Source organism: Cetorhinus maximus, chromosome 29 (assembly GCF_964194155.1).
Source record: "Cetorhinus maximus chromosome 29, sCetMax3.hap1.1, whole genome shotgun sequence".
In the NCBI taxonomy this organism is placed as follows: Eukaryota; Metazoa; Chordata; class Chondrichthyes; order Lamniformes; family Cetorhinidae; genus Cetorhinus; species Cetorhinus maximus.
The window spans coordinates 19,635,914-19,653,250 of record NC_135907.1 but is presented as its reverse complement, the minus strand read 5'-3'; the positions used below and the strand labels follow the sequence as shown (position 1 = coordinate 19,653,250).

Sequence of the window (17,337 nt, the reverse complement as noted above, 5' to 3'; positions counted from 1 at the left end):
CCGTTGACCTCCTTCCGGCGGAAGTATCCCAGGTGATTGACAGCTGCGCTGCTGGAAGGTGTCATGGCTGCTGGAGCTGCGGCGGAGAAGGTGCATGTCAGTGACATCTTCCGCACCATGAGCTATGGACCAGTCCCCGAGACCCCCAAGATCGCCCAGGTGAGAAACAGGGTCCTTTTTCTTTCTTCTTGTCTCTTTTTTTGGAAGCTGGTTACAAGGCTGTGCCTTCTAGAAAGATCCCAGTGAACTTTGCCCCGGGTCTGCTGTCACGTGCGTCAGATTCAAATAAACTTTGAAGGGGCGGAAACAAAACAAAAACAGAATTACCTGGAAAAACTCAGCAAGTCTGGCAGCATCGGCGGAGAAGAAATCAGTCAACGTTTCGAGCCTCCATGGCCCTTCGGCAGAACTGCAGCATAGTTTCAACAAGGGAGAAATATAAATTGGTTTAAGGTGGGTGGGGGGCGGGGGGGAAGAGACACATTGAGGGTGTGGTGTGAGCAGATAATAATCAAAAGATGTCACAGACAAAAGGGTCAAAGAGGTGTTGAAGGTGGTGGTCTTTGTCTGAGAAAAGTGCTAATTAAGAATGGAAAACAGGATATTCAAAGTACAGCTCTAGTGGGGGTGGGGTGGAAAGACTAAAGGTTTTAGTTTTAGATTTAAAAATAATGGAAATAGGTGGGGAAAGAAGAATCTATATAAATTATTGAAAAAAAAGCGGGTGGGGGGGAAAAGAAACGGGGTGGGGATGGGGGGAGGGGGAGTTTAAGATCTAAAGTTGTTGAATTCAATATTCAGCCCAGAGGGCTGTAAAGTGCCTAGTCGGAAGATGAGGTGCTGTTCCTCCAGTTTGCGTTGGGCTTCACTGGAACAATGCAGCAAGCCAAGGACAGACATGTTGGCAAGAGAACAGGGTGGAGTGTTAAAATGGCAAGCGACAGGGAGGTTTGGGTCTTTCTTGCGGACAGACCGCAGGTGTTCCGCAAAACGGTCGCCCAGTTTGCGTTTGCGGTCTCCTCTACATTGGAGAGACCAAACGCAAACTGGGCGACCGTTTTGCGGAACACCTGCGGTCTGTCCGCAAGAAAGACCCAAACCTCCCTGTCGCTTGCCATTTTAACACTCCACCCTGTTCTCTTGCCAACATGTCTGTCCTTGGCTTGCTGCATTGTTCCAGTGAAGCCCAACGCAAACTGGAGGAACAGCACCTCATCTTCCGACTAGGCACTTTACAGCCCTCTGGGCTGAATATTGAATTCAACAACTTTAGATCTTAAACTCCCCCTCCCCCCATCCCCACCCCGTTTCTTTTCCCCCCCACCCGCTTTTTTTTCAATAATTTATATAGATTCTTCTTTCCCCACCTATTTCCATTATTTTTAAATCTAAAACTAAAACCTTTAGTCTTTACACCCCACCCCCACTAGAGCTGTACTTTGAATATCCTGTTTTCCATTCTTAATTAGCACTTTTCTCAGACAAAGACCACCACCTTCAACACCTCTTTGACCCTTTTGTCTGTGACATCTTTTGATTATTATCTGCTCACACCACACCCTCAATGTGTCTCTTCCCCCCCCGCCCCCCACCCACCTTAAACCAATTTATATTTCTCCCTTGTTGAAACTATGCTGCAGTTCTGCCGAAGGGCCATGGAGGCTCGAAACGTTGACTGATTTCTTCTCCGCCGATGCTGCCAGACTTGCTGAGTTTTTCCAGGTAATTCTGTTTTTGTTTTGTTTTGGATTTCCAGCATCCGCAGTAGCTTTTAGCTTTTTGTTTTTATCTTTGAAGGGGCGGAGTTGGATGAAGCTTTGCAGATCCCCTTTCAAAAATTTTAGTTCCTTTCCACATGCCCTGAAGGTAATAGATTTGGCTGCAGTATGATTGCACAGCTTCCCTGCAAATAGCTTGATCCAACTGGAGTTGGAAGATTGACTGATGAAGTCAATTATAGGGAAAGACTTTGCATTCATATAGCACCTTTCACATCTTCAGGACGTCCCAAAACACTTTACAACCAATGAAGTATTTTTTTTTTAAAATTTGAAGTGCAGTTACTGTCGTAATATAGGGAAAACGGCAACCAATTTACACGCGGCAAAACTCCCACAAACAGCAATGTGATAATGACCAGATAACCTGTTTTTTTTTTGGTAATGTTGGTTGAGGGATAAATATTGGCCAAAACACCGGGGAGGACTCCCCTGCTCCTCTTCGAAATAGTGCTGTGGGATCCCTTGCCTGAGAGGGCAGATGGGGCCTCGCTTTAATGTCTCGTATGAACGAACGATGGCACCTCCGACAGTACAGCACTCCCTCAGTGACCGCACTGGAATGTCAGCTTTGAGTTTTGCGTTCAGGTCTTGGAATGGAACTTGAACTCCCAACTTTCAGTCACAGAGAGCAAGAGTGCTGCCAACTGAGTCATGCCTGATACTGCTGCAGACCCACAACCACCCAAAATATTTATGCTCCTTTAAATTCGGCCTCATGTGCGTCCCTGAATTTAATTACACCAAATTGGTGACCGCTCCTTTAAACACTAAGCCCCGAAGCTCTGGAATTACCTTCATAAACATCTACTGTGAAGCGGCCTGATATGTTTACATTAAAGAAGCCATATAAATACAAGCAGCTGTTGTTACTGCTTTGACCAATTGGGGGAGAGTTCTGTGAAAACACATCCATAGAAAGCGCAATGTTAGACGGAAAGCTTGGAAAATGCTTTTTTCACAATTTATTTGTATGGTAAATTGGATCAGTTTGGAAGGATTGCAAAGGACTAGAATTATTTATCATTAAAACTCATTGAATTTCATCTTTCAGTATTGCTCGGTCTATAGTAGTTCAGTTAATTTTGGTTCCAGATTCTTTCCAATCGTTGGTCAGAAGGAGGCAGGGCATGGAATGCCCTCCATGCTGTGCCTCATCAGCCCTTGTTATTTTAATTGGTTAATAAGTGAACCGGTCACAAGACGATGAGAGAACTGTGGTCATTTATGATACTCCAGATTCTGCAGGAATTTGATTATCCTGAAGCTAAATAAACACAGGGAAGTATTTCACTGGGAATAAATGGCCGACAGAGCTTTGTTTCATGAGACTATTTGCTAGTTGCAGCTGGAACCCTAACATGCTCCCCAGAAGATGGGAGATTTTAGGCACCTGAGAAATACATGGTGAGGTGTTGGAGTTCACTTGGAATCTTAGTGGCAAAATGCACTTTTTGCGCGCATTTTATAGTCTGGAGCTATGGATAGTAATGGTAGAGGCTCCAACGTTCTTTCCATCACGTTATTATGATGCAGCCGGTGGTAAAGGCTGAGTTGTTCAAATCCTAGAGGGAAACTTGAAACAACTGTCATAACCCACTTTCGCAATTTATATGTTTCGAGATGTAGGCTTTGAATTCGGTAGTAATAAGACACCGAGTCTCGAGGTTTTTTATAAAACGAAATTAAACATTTATTAATACAAGAAAGCTTGTAAGCACATCATACGTCCACAAAATTATGACTATAATAACTACAAAAACCCCCTAATTAATCTGACTCTCAGTAACACCCCTGTTAAGGCAGCAGTAAAGCTCATAGATTTAAAGAGACACCTGGCAGAGCACACCCTGGGCAGTCACATTCAAAATGAGTTTCTTTCAGCTCTGGGTCCTTGCAGACAGCAGCTTGAGGCTTACAGGCTGGAGGATTCTTACACTTGTTGGATTTTAAAATGCCTCTAACTTACACACAATCTTCTTTCTCCTTTATACATATCCTTCTCTTTGAATGTAAATTTTCCATTGTATCACTAGGCTTTGAAATTTATGTCTTCCAACAATAACACCCTTTCATCCCACTAATTTTATTAATAAGGTGAAAAAAATAAACGCACTGCTTGGCGTCTTCTAGCTAGCTATAAGATTTCACCTGCAGTCTTGAATGGTTTCTTTTAACAAATGCAGATTTACACTTTATCTTCTACCCTCCTTACGTTTATCTAATTAACATCTCAAAACTACTATACCTCAAAGCACCCAGACTAGCTGACTTTAATCCAATTAAGACACACACATAGACACAGACCTCATTAGAGCTCTATTTTAAAATCATTTCCAATAACATTATTATATCTTCATGACAACGCGGGCTGACCAGGAATCTCTCCCGCTCGCTATTGGCATGTGTTAGAAGGATTTGCAGGTTGATACTCAACCTAATATAAAAGCAAAATACTGTGGATGTTGGAGATTAGAAATAAAAACAGAAGTACTGGAGAGTGGTCAACAGGGCTAGCAGCATCTGTGGAGAGAGAAACAGAGTTAATGCTTCGAGTCCAATATGACTTTTTCGGAACAGGGTGATACTCGACCTGTTTGTCCGGGTCATGAAAGCACCTTCCTTGGCCGTCAGGTCCTGGGATGGGACTCGAACCCGGAGCTTCTGTCCACAGAAACTGTGCCACAAAGACCTCCGAATGAGATCTATATATTAGGAGTAAAATAAACATTGATTCCTCCTCCAGTTGTAATTATTCTATCCTAATCGTGTTTCTGTCTTTTGAGAGATTTAAAATTATATCTGTATATATTGTGAATATATGCAGCATATATCTATATGCGTATGTTATTTATTTTTCATGGCTTGGTGACAGTTAACGCCTACAAATACTGTTTCTGTTTGCTTGGAGTAAGATTCACTGCAACACCTGCTGTTAAGTCCTCCCCACCATTGGTGGTGCCATGGCACAAGACATTCAGGTCCATCTGCCATTTTGGCTTGTTGCACCAATCATAGCCCGAAGACTTACTGCCCCCTCCAGCAAACCATGAGCGAGGCCCTTAGGGAATTCACTAGTTAAAAGTCTTGGGTATAATAGGGATGTAAGGAGGAAAGTGTGATTTATAAGACACTGAGACCAGAGACTTGCTAAGAATAGAATAACATCAGTTCGAGTTGAATGACACACTCCCATCTGATTTTGCCAAGTTTAGAATGATAGAATCTTACAACACAGAAGGAGGGCATTATGCTCCTTGTGCCTGTGCTGGCTCTTTGAAAGAGCTGTCCATTGTAGTTCCGTACCCCAGTTTTTCCTCCATAACCCTGTCAATTGGTCCTTTGCAAATACATGCCTGATTACTTTTTGAAAGTTCCTATGGAATCTGATACCACCACCTGTTCAGGTAGTGTGCTTTGGATCTTAATCACACTTTGTGAGACACATTCTCATTTCCCCTCTAGTTCTTTTGCTGATTATTTTAAACCTCCCACCTTTGTTAATGACTTTCTACTTCCTCCTATCAAAATCCCTCATGATTTTGAACTCTATTAAATCTCCCCTTAACCTTCTCTGCTCTAAGGAGGAGACCCTCCCGAGGTTCTCTAATCTCTCCACTTGGCTGAAGTAAGCTTGTAGGGAATTCAGCATTAGTTCATGTCCTTGTACAGTATACACTCTGTAAATTGTAATAATATATTTTTGTACAGTCAATTTTTACTTGCATTAGCTTTCCACCCCAAAAGGACTTGAGTAACCAGTAGAGTTTCTACTTTACTTTTACAGTTTAAAAATAATTGGAGCTGCATAGTCCTCAGACACCTGAGACTCCTTAATTTTAACTTTAATTAAAGAATTATCTGGGGCTCATCTATGCTTTTGTTACCTCTAGACTTGAATATTCCAACACATTTCTGGCTGACTTCCCATCTTCCAACCTCCATAATCTTAAAGTCATTCAAAACTCTGCTGCCCATATCCCAACTTGCATCAAGTGCCGTTAATCCATCTCTCCTGTACTCGCTGACCTAAGTAACACCTTTACCGAGATACAGGGCGATTTGGAGGTTTTATGGCGCAGTGGGTAGTATCCCTGCCTCTGAGTCAGAAGCTCCGGGTTTGAGTCCCACCCCCAGGATGTGAGGCCAAGGAAGGTGCATTCATAACACACCAAACAGGTTCAGTATCGACCTGTAAATCCTTCCAGCAAGCATTAATGGCAGGCAGTAAGAGTGGGAGAGATTCCTGGTCAGCCATATGATGGAAATAAAAGTTGAATTCTCTACCATCACTATCCATAGCTCCAGGCTACAACATGCATGGAAAAGTGCATGTTGCCACAGCAACTTGCATTCCCTGAGTGAAACTCTTTCGAGTTATCAACAGTCACAGATTGCAACTCTTTTGAGTACAATCACAGTTCTTGGTTTTCCGGGAGTGGGACATGAACCCACAACCCTCTGATTCAAAGGCGAGGGTGCTATGAACTGAGCCACAGCTGACACCTCCTGGAACCCACCACACCACCACCACAACAAGGTGATTTGCTGTCTCACAAATATTACACAGCCTTTAGCTAGCTTTAGGCTCCTTTAACACATCATCCCTGATACTAAGTGAGCTGAATGGTCAATTCACCATCCTTGGCACCATAAAAGGTAAGAGACTTGTGCACAATTAAAAACACATTATCTAGAGTTAACGCCTTCACTGATTGCTCTTCTAAAAACCATAAATGATGGAAAAATAAAGATAAAAATTGCTGATAGGTTTATATGCCACAATGAACAAAGGATTTCATATAAATTTTATAATTCCCACCCTCCTTTTAAAATCTCTCCATGACCTTGCTCCTCCCTGTCTAAGTAAACTCCTCTGGCTCTGCAGTCTCTGCACGCCACCAATTCTGGCCTCTAATGCATCATTGATTTTAATCGCTTCACCTTTTCTGGCCATGCCTTTACCTGCTTAGGCCCTAAGCTCTAGAATTCCCTGCCTGAACCTCTCTGCCTTTTGACCTCTGTTTACTTCTTTAGACACTCCTTAAAGCCTACATCTTCAAGAGAGCTTTTGGTCATCCGCTCTAATATCCCCATAAGTTGCTTGGTGTCAAACTTTGTTTGGTGACACTCCTGTGAAGCACCTTGGGACATTTTACTATATTAGAGGTGCTATATAAATGCAAGTTGCTGCAGCTTGTAAATCTAGTCTCTGGGCTACCTTCTGAGTACCCTGTGGCAACTTATCAGGTTTTCAGTTTAAAAACTGAATTTTTTTTTATTATTCGTTCATGGGGTGTGGGCTTCACTGGCTGGGCCAGCATTTATTGCCCATCCCTAGTTGCTCTTGAGAAGGTGGTGGTGAGCTGCCTTCTTGAACCACTGCACTCCATGTGGTGTAGGTACACCCACAGTGCTGTTAGGGAGGGAGTTCCAGGATTTTGACTCAGCGACAGTGAAGGATTGGTGATATAGTTCCAAGCCAGGATGGTGTGTGACTTGGAGGGGAACTTCCAGGTTGTGGTGTTCCCATATTTCTGCTGCCCCTGCCTTCCTAGAGGTCATGGGTTTGGAAGGTGCTGTATAAGGAGCCTTGGTGAGTTTCTGCAGTACGTCTTATAGATGGTACACACTGCTGCCACTGTACGTTGGTGGTGGGGAGAGTGGATGTTTGTGGATGGGATGCCAATTAAGCCAGCTGCTTTGTCCTGGATGGTGTTAAGCTTCTTGAGTTTTGATGGAGCTGCACTCATTTAGACAAGTGGGGAGTATTCCATCACACTCCTGACTTATGCCTTGTAGATGATGGACAGGCTTTGGGGAGTCTGCAGAAGGATTTAGACAGGTTAGGAGAATTGGCAAAGAAGTGGAAGATGGAATACAATGTGGGGAAATGTGAGGTCATGCACTTTTGTAGGAAGAATAGAAGCATAGACTATTTTCTAAATGGGGAGAGAATTCAGAAATCTGGAGTGCAAAGGGACTTGGGAGTCCTAGTCCAGGATTCTCTTAAGGTTAACTTGCAGGTTGAGTCAGTAGTTAGGAAGGCAAATGCAATGTTGGCATTTATTTCGAGAGGACTAGAATATAAAAGCAGGGATGTGCTGCTGAGGCTTTATAAGGCTCTGGTCAGACCACATTTAGAATATTGTGAGCAATTTTGGGCACCGTATCTCAGGAAAGATGTGCTAGCCCTGGAGAGGGTCCAGAGGAGGTTCACGAGAATGATCCCAGGAATGAAAGGCTTAACGTATGAGGAAAGTTTGAGGACTCTGGGTCTATACTCGATGGAGTTTAGAAGGATGAGGGGGGATCTGATTGAAACTTACAGAATACTGAAAGGCCTGGATAGAGTGGACGTGGGGAAGATGTTTCCATTAGTAGAAGAGACTAGGACCTAAGGGCACAGCCTCAGAGTAAAGGGAAGACCTTTTAGAACAGAGATGAGGAGAAACTTCTTTAGCCAGAGAGTGGTGAATCTATGGAACTCATTGCCACAGAAGGCTGTGGAGGCCAGGTCATTGAGTGTATTTAAGACCGAGATAGATAGATTCATGATTGGTAAGGGGATCAAAGGTTATGGGGAGAAGGTGGGAGAATGGGGTTGAGAAACTTATCAGCCATGATTGAATGGTGGAGCAGACTCAATGGGCCGAATGGCCTAATTTCTGCTCCTATGTCTTATGGTCTAATGGAGTCAGGAGGTGAGTTACATGTCGCACGATTCCTAGCCTCTGACCTAATCTTGTAGCCACAGTATTTATATAGCTAGTCCAGTTCAGTATCTGGCCAATGGAAATGCCCAGGATATTGATAGTGGGGGATTCAGTGATGGTAATGCCACTGAATGTCAAGGGGCGATAATTAGATTCTCTCTTGTTGGGGATGGCCATTGCCTGGCACTTGTGTGGCGCAAATGTTGCTTGTCACTTGTCAGCCCAAGTCTGTATATTGTCCAGGTCTTGCTGCATTTGAACATGGACTGCTTCAGTTCAACAGTTCAATATATCGAAAGCTTCACTGCAGCTTTTAAATATTTATTTCAGTGTGCTTACCTTTTCAGGTTTTGGAACTACACACGTTGTAAATTCCAGACTAGTTAGATGGTTTGAACTCTTGGCTATCTCTTGCCCCAAGAGTTATTTGTAGTTCAAGGGGAGATTATTTATCTGAAATCTTTTGTTCTTGAGGTATATAAACCTATCAGCAATTTATCTTTATTTTCCACATCAGTTTATGGTTTTTTAAAAAAGCAATTAGTGAAGGTGTTTTTAATTGTGTAAAAGTCCCTTCCTTTTTATGGTGCCAAGGCTGATTGCCATGAAGCTATTAATGTATATAATATTGTCGAAAATATTTTTCTTTTAAAATAGACGTTTGATCTGTGAATCTTTCTTAACTGGATTAAAGCCAGCTAGCCTGGGTGCTTTGATACATACTAGGTTTTGTTGTGTAAGAGAGATAGCGTGCGTTTGCATTTTTTGAATAGAGAATTCAAGAAGTGGGGTGAAAACTTGACACTTTTCTAACAGATACCAAGCCATATGTTTATATTGCTAATAAAATTGGTACTATGAAAGAGGTTTCATTGATAAAATGTGGGGTTCAAAGAGGCTGGTGAAACAATGAGAATTTGAATTCAATCAGTGGTGGTAGGTATAACTTCAGTAGTTTTCGTGTGTGCAGGCAGAGGCAATGTAAGACCAAAAAGCAGTTGCAAGCCTCCAACAGGCTCCACAGTGAAAAGAACCTCATTTTGAATTCATAAGGTGAAAACGTTTTGCCTGGTGTTTTTTTAAGTCTATGAGTTGCTGTTGCCTTAATGGAGATTAGTTTGGGAATTTGTTAAAAGTCATGGTAGTAGTAATTTGTAGCCATGTGTACACATATTTTAACCTGTGTAAATTAATAAAATGTTTCATTTAGTTTAATGTAAAACCTCCAACTAGTGGCCTGATTCCTGGTTTAGAGTCACATCTCAAAAATAACACTTAAAATTATTGGTTATGACAGTTGTTTAAAGTTTCCCTCTGGAATTTTAAAATAACTCTGCTTTACCAACTGCGTCGGTCATCAGACTGGTGAATTGACCACTTGACTCGCTCAGTGCCAGGAATGATGTGTTACAGGAGCCTAAAGGCTGTGTAGTACTTGTGAGACAGAAAATCACCTTGTGGTGGCGGTGTGATGGGTTATAGTTCGCTCAGGGAGTGCGAGTTGCAATGGCAACATGCACTTTTGCATGCATGTTGTAGATTGGAGCTATGGATAGTGATGGTGGAAACTTGAACTTTCTTTCCATCACTTGGCCAGGAATCTCTCCCACTCTTACTGCCTGCCATTAATGTTTGTTGGAAGGATTTACAGGTTGAGACTGAACCTAATTGGCGTGTTGTGAATGCCACCTTCCTTGGCCTCACATCCTGGAGTGGGACTGGAACCCGGAGCTTCTGACTCAGAGACAGGGACAAGACCTCCAAATCGCCCTGTATCTCAGTTAATTCTGGGTTGGTCTGTAGTGCCTTTCCTTTATAAGGGTTATCGGCCATAACTATAATTGATTTTAAGAAAACCTTTCACCAAAGAAAATTCAGACTGTCACACGCTGACTTCTGTGTTTACTGCAGAATCCGTCTCTGATCCGATAGCCATATGCGTGATTACGCCAGATCACCGGAAGTCAATCACTAAGCAAATTGAGATCCTGTGATCGGAGAGAAAATAATTATGAGACAAGAGTAAACATTATCTGTTAGTCATTCGTTTGCAAGTCAAAGGGCAGGATTTTGGGTTTTGAGCCGGAACCGCAATGATTGGGTCAGATGAGGGTCGCAACCCTCGTGTGGGAAGCAGTCACTTGGCAATGATTTTGCCTGAACTTGTTGACAGGGGGCAGGTTTGCCTAGTCCCTGACATTCCGGGGGGGGGGGGCTGGGTGTTGGGGGGTGCACAGTTGCCCTCAAACAATTGGCCTTAATAGAGCATTTACCAATTTTAATTGGGTACCTGCTGCGCACAAGTCTTCCTTCCTGCCCATCTCTGCATTCACCCCCGATGTGGGGTGCGAATCCTGCCCGAGTTCTCAATTCTTTGTTAAGAATAGCGATCCAAAATTTGTTCCTGATTGTTGAACTCGCACATTGCACTCCCAAGATAGTCTCGGTGCCATCTGTCCCTCCCACCTAGTGTGTAATGGCAGCATTCTGATGTGGCATTGCGAATGCATGTCATTCAAAGCTGAATTCTCATTTCTGGTTGGTGCTGAGTCGGCTCATCTTCCAGTGAGACAAAGGGGGCCAATCAAAATAGGCTCTGAACATCAGCTGCCTTTCTACCTCTCAACTCGGTGTGGTAATTCCTGCTAGGAAGTGTGGGCGTCGCTTAGGTTTGCTTGTCAAAATGGCCACTTGGTCGAGGACAGCTGATGGCCCTATACTCCAGCCAGAGTTGGTGTCTAAAGACAAGAGGAGTAGTTCATTGGAGGGAAGGAAAAGATCTTTTCATTCAATCCAGTTTCTCTTTGCTAGGCCTGGCTAGATTATCACAAGCGATGTTTCGGTCATTTCATTGGAGGAACCTGGGTGAAGCCTGAAAACCGGAAGTTCTACGCATCAAAAAACCCTGCTAATGGTAAGAAGCGCTTGTCTTTTTCCAAATAAAAGCTTAACACAGCTTCTCACCTCCACTTCCATCTTCTCTTGTCACTGGAGATTATACAAATGGTCAGCGACATTTGCTCGCCTCCCTTTCATCAACCAGGTACGGTTCGGCCATGCCTTAGGGCTGCAATAAGGTGTTGGTACAGTGAGGCTGCTCTTAGTGCAGGGTGACAGGATTTCTTTGCTTCGTAACACTATTATTTTCCACAGTTTACTGCTTCCTGGTATTGTGCACAGCTTATATATCTGTATGTGCATTAGGTAAAGCAAAGCAATTTGACCTTTTACAGCTTAACCATGTCTTTGCATCAGTTTGCATTGATGCACAATACATGGTAGGTGAAAGGGATGTTCAGACCATAAGGAACAATGGATTCTTGTCTGGTACTGTACAGCTAGTTTGTCAGTTGTAGTGTCAGTTTCCATACGTGTATAGAGTGGCATATGATTGTTCCTGGTGATGTGACAGTAGGCAGTGTAGAATGTAAGCCCCACACTGTAAGGACTTGACCTCATAACGTAGACCGCCACCTCAGCACAGTACTGAGGGAGTGCAGCATTGTGACAGGTGGCTGTCTTTCAGTCATACTAGGTACTATATAAATGTAGGTCTGTGGGCATGGGCAGTGGGTGAAAGGAACAGTGCAGGTTAGGATATGAGCAGCTTCAGACAAAGTCAAATTTAGGGAGAGTGAAAATGGAAGGACAGCAAGGAGAGCATTAGAGGAGTTGAATCAGGAGGCAACAAAAACATGGGTGAGGGTTTCATTAGCAGAATGTGCTGAGGTACAGGAACAGATGTCAAATCCAGTTCTTACATGGTCTGTGTGTCTTATTATTAGTGATTAAGTAAGGATTTTAAAAGGGATCAATGGGGTAGATAAAGAGAACTTTTTTTTCGCCTTGTGAGGGAGTCTAGCACCAGGGGAGATAACTTTAAAATGGGACCATGGCTATTCATGGGAGAAGTTAGGTAGCACTGCCTCATGCAAAGAGTGGTAGAAGTGTAGAGCTCACTCCCACAAAAAGCAGTAGATGCTAGCTCGATTAATCATTTTAAATCTGAGATTGATAATGTTTTGCTGGCCGTGTGTATTAAGTGATGAGGAACCAAGGCAGATGGATGGAGCTACAACATGGATAAGCTATGATCTCATTGAATGGCGGAGGGGCTGAATAGCCTCCTGTTATTAATGTTAACACCCAACTGAGGCATCACCTTTTATTCAAAGTGTTTTATCTCTGCAAGGGGAATCTCTGGCCACCACCATCGAGGGCGAGGAAGCGGATATAGAACTAGCAGTTAATGCGGCAAAGAAGGCTTTTGAGTCCTGGAGCAAGCTGCCGTGTCATGTGAGAGCGAGGCATCTCTACAGGTACAGTATGATGCTCTGCGCCTTGTTTCAGTAAATAACTAAATCACAGTGTGAGATTTTGGTTTGAATTCAGTACAGATTGATGGGGTTGCCAATTCTCCTTTGCTCACAGCAGAGGTGCTGGTTTAAATTGAGCTCGGGCAATCTCATAATGACCACAGTACACAATTGATACAACATTTTGCTGCAATTGAGGCTCAGATGTCAACAGATCAACAGCAGTGACTTTGTTCAGTCCAGTTGATATCAAAGTGTTTATTCAGTTATAAAAATAGAAAATGCTGCAAATACTCAGCAGGCCCTTCGGCACCTGTGGACAATGAAGCAGAGTTAACGTTTCACGCCTGTGATGACCAGAAATGTTAACTCCTGCCTCTCTCCACGGATGCTCCCGGACCTGCGGAGCATTTCCAGCATTTTCTGTTTTTATTTTGGATTTCCAGCATCCGCAGTATTCTGCTTTCATACTAGTGTTTATCCAATTCCCTCTGGAAGATAATCAGCATTCTGGGATTTGGTTCTGCTTTCTGGGCAAAAGATTTTTCTCACTTTCAACTTCGCATGGGCACTGTCTTAGTCACTTCCTCAGCTTCGGTACTGTTTCCGCACTATTTTCATGAACGGGCTTTATGCAGTGATTTATTTTTATTGGTCAAGTAGGAAGAAAAATTTCAGTGCTCAGCCGTTTTAACGAAGTCCCAGTCGTACAACTGGCTTTCAATCCTGGGTAGATAGTGAGCCTTAATAAATCTAATCCATTAACTAGAGACACCAACTGACAGGCCTGACTAACAGGTGGAGAGGTTGTTGGATATATATTATAGTCTTGCTGTAATGAACTGTTGGGGAACATCCAGTTGGGTTGCTGGAGCTGATTAGTCATTGTGCTAAGTCACTGACTGCACTTGTGATCCCGTGGCTGGATAGCACAATCACATGTGCAACCAACAGTTACAGTAAACTTGTACAACATCACAAGTACATTTGGCAGATACGTCACATACCATGCTGTGGTTGATCAGAATTCCAGCCATAACCCCAATGATCCCTAGCAATGCCAAAGTAGGACATTGACTTTTTTTTAATTCGTTCATGGGATGTGGGCGATGCTGGCTAGGCCAGCATTTATTGCCCATCCCTAATTGCCCTTGAGAAGGTGGTGGTGAGCCACCTTCATGAACTGCTGCTGTCATGTAGGCACACCCACTGTGCTGTTAGGGAGGGAGTTCCAGGATTTTTGACCCAGTGAGTGTGAAGGAATGGCGATGTATTTCCAAGTCAGGATGGTGTGTGTCTTGCTGGTGTTCTCATGCATCTGCCCTTGTCCTTAGGTGTTAGAAGTTGCAGATTTGGAAGGTGCTGTTGCAGGAGCCTTGGTGAGTTGCTGCAGTGCATCTTGTAGATGGTACACACTGCTATTACTGTGTGTTGGTGGTGGAGGAGCACACGTTTAAGGTGGTGGATGGGGCGCAAATCAAGCGGGCTGTTTTGTCCTGGATGGTGTCGAGCTTCTTGAGTGTTGTTGGGGTTGCATTCATCCAGGTGAGTGGAGAGTATCCCATCACACTCCTGACTTGTGCCTTGTAGATGGTGGACAGGCTTTGGGAGTCAGGAGGTCTGTTACTCTCCACAGAATTCCCAGAGTAAGAAAATTGGTTCCAGGAATGAGGAATTGCAGTTACATAGATAGACTGGAGAAGTTGAAGTTCTTTTTAAAGCAGATTGGATAAATGTGTTTAAAATCATGAAGAGCTCCGACTGAGTAAATAACTTTTTCCAGGAGCTGCCGGGTTGTTAATTGAAGATGATAGGGAAAAGAACTATAGGTAACAAGAGGAAAAAGCTTTTTTGTGCATTGAGTAGTTATCCTTTGAAATGCACTACCTTATATGGTGGTGGAAGTAGATTTAATAGTCACTTTCAAAAGGGAATTGGGTGTACGCTTGAATGAGAAAAAATATTGCAGTAATATGGCGAAAGAACAGGGAAGTGGGACTAACTGGATTGGTCTTTAGGAGAACTGAGGTAGATTGAATGAGCTGAATGGCCTCCTGTGCTGCTCCATTCTTTGACACAACGAAAAAAATAATGCCTAGAATGCTGTTGGCATATTCTCTAGGAGGACATTACTTGTTACATCCACTCATTTGCAATCCTGATGTGCGGAATGAGGCTGCAATGTCTGTAATAGTGCTGAAATAATTGGCTTCTACCATTTGAGATTCTTGCTGATTAATGCGCGTGTCGTAACCGGTACGGAAGTATTTCAATTCTCCCTCCGGGGTGTACACTGTTTTAACTTTTTGAATGAGATTGGTTAGAACCATTACTGCATGCTTCTATTAAACAAAATTAGTAAAAATTCAACCTCTGTCAGCACTGTGAACATTAGATTTGCAGACCTTATTGCATGGAGATGTTCAGAATAAATAATTTGGAATGGTGGAGACGTGCCTTTTGTGTTGTGCCAGAGTGGTCACCGTGTGATGTTTTGTTTGCGCAGTGTTGCCAGAAATGTTCAGAAGCACCAGAGGCTACTGAGTGTGCTGGAGAGCTTGGACAATGGGAAGCCAATCCGTGAGTCACGAGACTGCGACATCCCGCTGGTAGTGCGACACTTTTATCACCATGCTGGCTGGGCACAGCTCATGGATGTCGAAATGAAGGACTGGAAGCCAGTAGGTCAGTATCAGCTCAGCTACAGATACACAAACCATTTTGAAAAGAGATCTCCAAAAGCAAATACTGTGAATGCCGGAAATCAGAAATAAAAACAGAGAATGCTGGAAATGCTCAGCAAGTCCGGCAGCATCTGTTGAGGGAGAAACAGAGTTAAATTTGCAGGTTTGTGACCTTTCATCAGGCTTATTCCACAGGCTTTATTTTGAAAAGAGATCTGTTGCTTTATCAAACCTTTCAGTGGGTAGTGCCCTTGCATCTGGGTCAGAAAATTGTGGGTTCAAATCCTACTCCAGAGACATGAACACATAACCCAGACTGATACTCCAGTATTGAGGGAGTGCTGCCACTGTCAGAAGTAACATCTTTTGGATGGGACGTTAAATTGGAACCTCGCCTGCCCTCTCAGCTATGACACTATTTCGAAGAAGATCAGTGGAGGTATTCTTGGTGTCCTGGTTAATATTTATCTCTCTACCAACATCACTACAGCCATTTACCTCACAATCACAGAATCTTTACAGTGCAGAAGGAGGCCATTCAGCCCATTGGGCCTACACTGGCTTTCTGAAAGAGCATTCTACCTAGTCCCACTCCTCTGTCTTATCTCTGTAACATTCTTTCTTTTCAGATAGCAATTCAATTCCCTTTTGAATACCTCGATCAAACCTGCCTCCACCACCATTTCAGGAAGTTTGTTGCGTACTCCAGTCACCCTCTGGATGAAAAGATTTTTCCTCACATCACTTTAACTCCTTTTGCCAAGTATTTTGAATCTCTGCCCTCTAGTTCTTGATGTTGTCTTGAGTGGGAATAGTTTCTCACTATTTACCCTGTCCATACCCCTCAGGATCTTGAATGCCCCTATCAAGTCATTTCTCCAAGGAAAAGAGTCCCAACCTCTCCAATCGATCCTCATAGCTACAGTTCTTCATCCCAGGAATCATTCTTGTGAATCTCCTCTGTACTCTCTCCAATGCCTTCACATCCTTCAAGTATGGTGCTCAGAACTGGACACAGTACTCCAGATGAGGCCTAACTAGTATCTTATACAAATTCAACATGATTTCCTTACCCTTGTACTCAATGACCCTATAATAAAGCCTAAGATACTATATGCTTTATTAACTGCTTTCTCAACATACTCTGCCATCTTTAATGACTTATGTACATATAAACTGCGATCCCCTGTTTCTGCACCTTCTTTAGAGTTTCTCCCTTTATTTTATGCTGTCGCTGCACATTCTTCCTGTCAAAATGAATCACCTCACACATCTCTGCATTGAACTTCATCTGCCACCTGTCTGCCCAATTCACCAACATGTCTAATTCCTTTTGAAGTTCATGACTATCCCCATTATAGTTGTCAATGTTTCCAATCTTAGTATCGTCTGCAAATTTTGAAATCATGCCCTGATCACCCCAGTTTAAGTCATTAATATATATCAGGAAGAGTAAAGGTCCCAACACTGACCCCTGGGGAACTCCACTATAAACCTTCCTCCATTCTGAAAAACAACCATTTATCACTACTCTCTGTTTCCTGTCACTCAGCCAATTTCTTATTTCTTACCTAGTCATTACAACAGTTTGTGGGAGCTTGCTGTGCGCAAATTGGCTGCAATGTTTCCTACATTACAACAGTGACTATACTTCAAAACATACTTCATTGGCTGTAATGTGCTTTGGGACATTACAAGGTCGTGAAAGACATTGTAAAAATGCAAGCTCCTTCTTTCTTAAATGCATCATTCATTCCAATTAGACCTCTGTGTTAAGGCTGCCTCAACAAGTTTGCCTTATTATTCCGTTGCACCACTAGGTGGAGACAGCAGACTGAAAGTG

The 17,337-nt window shown here is 43.1% G+C and overlaps 1 protein-coding gene across 2 annotated transcripts in view; it reads left to right on the top strand.

Annotated features, from left to right (window-relative positions):
- The first annotated feature begins 36 nt into the window (after nt 1-36).
- Nucleotides 37-17,337, top strand: part of aldh16a1 (aldehyde dehydrogenase 16 family, member A1) — a 63,889-nt gene continuing 46,588 nt past the window's right edge. Inside the window, exons 1-4 of one of the 2 annotated variants that reach the window (XM_078531751.1) lie at nt 37-159; nt 11,306-11,408; nt 12,687-12,813; nt 15,317-15,495. In XM_078531751.1, the coding sequence (XP_078387877.1) occupies nt 64-159; nt 11,306-11,408; nt 12,687-12,813; nt 15,317-15,495 (505 nt within the window). In that variant the 5' untranslated portion in view covers nt 37-63. The remainder of the gene's footprint in view (nt 160-11,305; nt 11,409-12,686; nt 12,814-15,316; nt 15,496-17,337) is intronic. The other variant, XM_078531752.1, reaches the window with a different exon arrangement.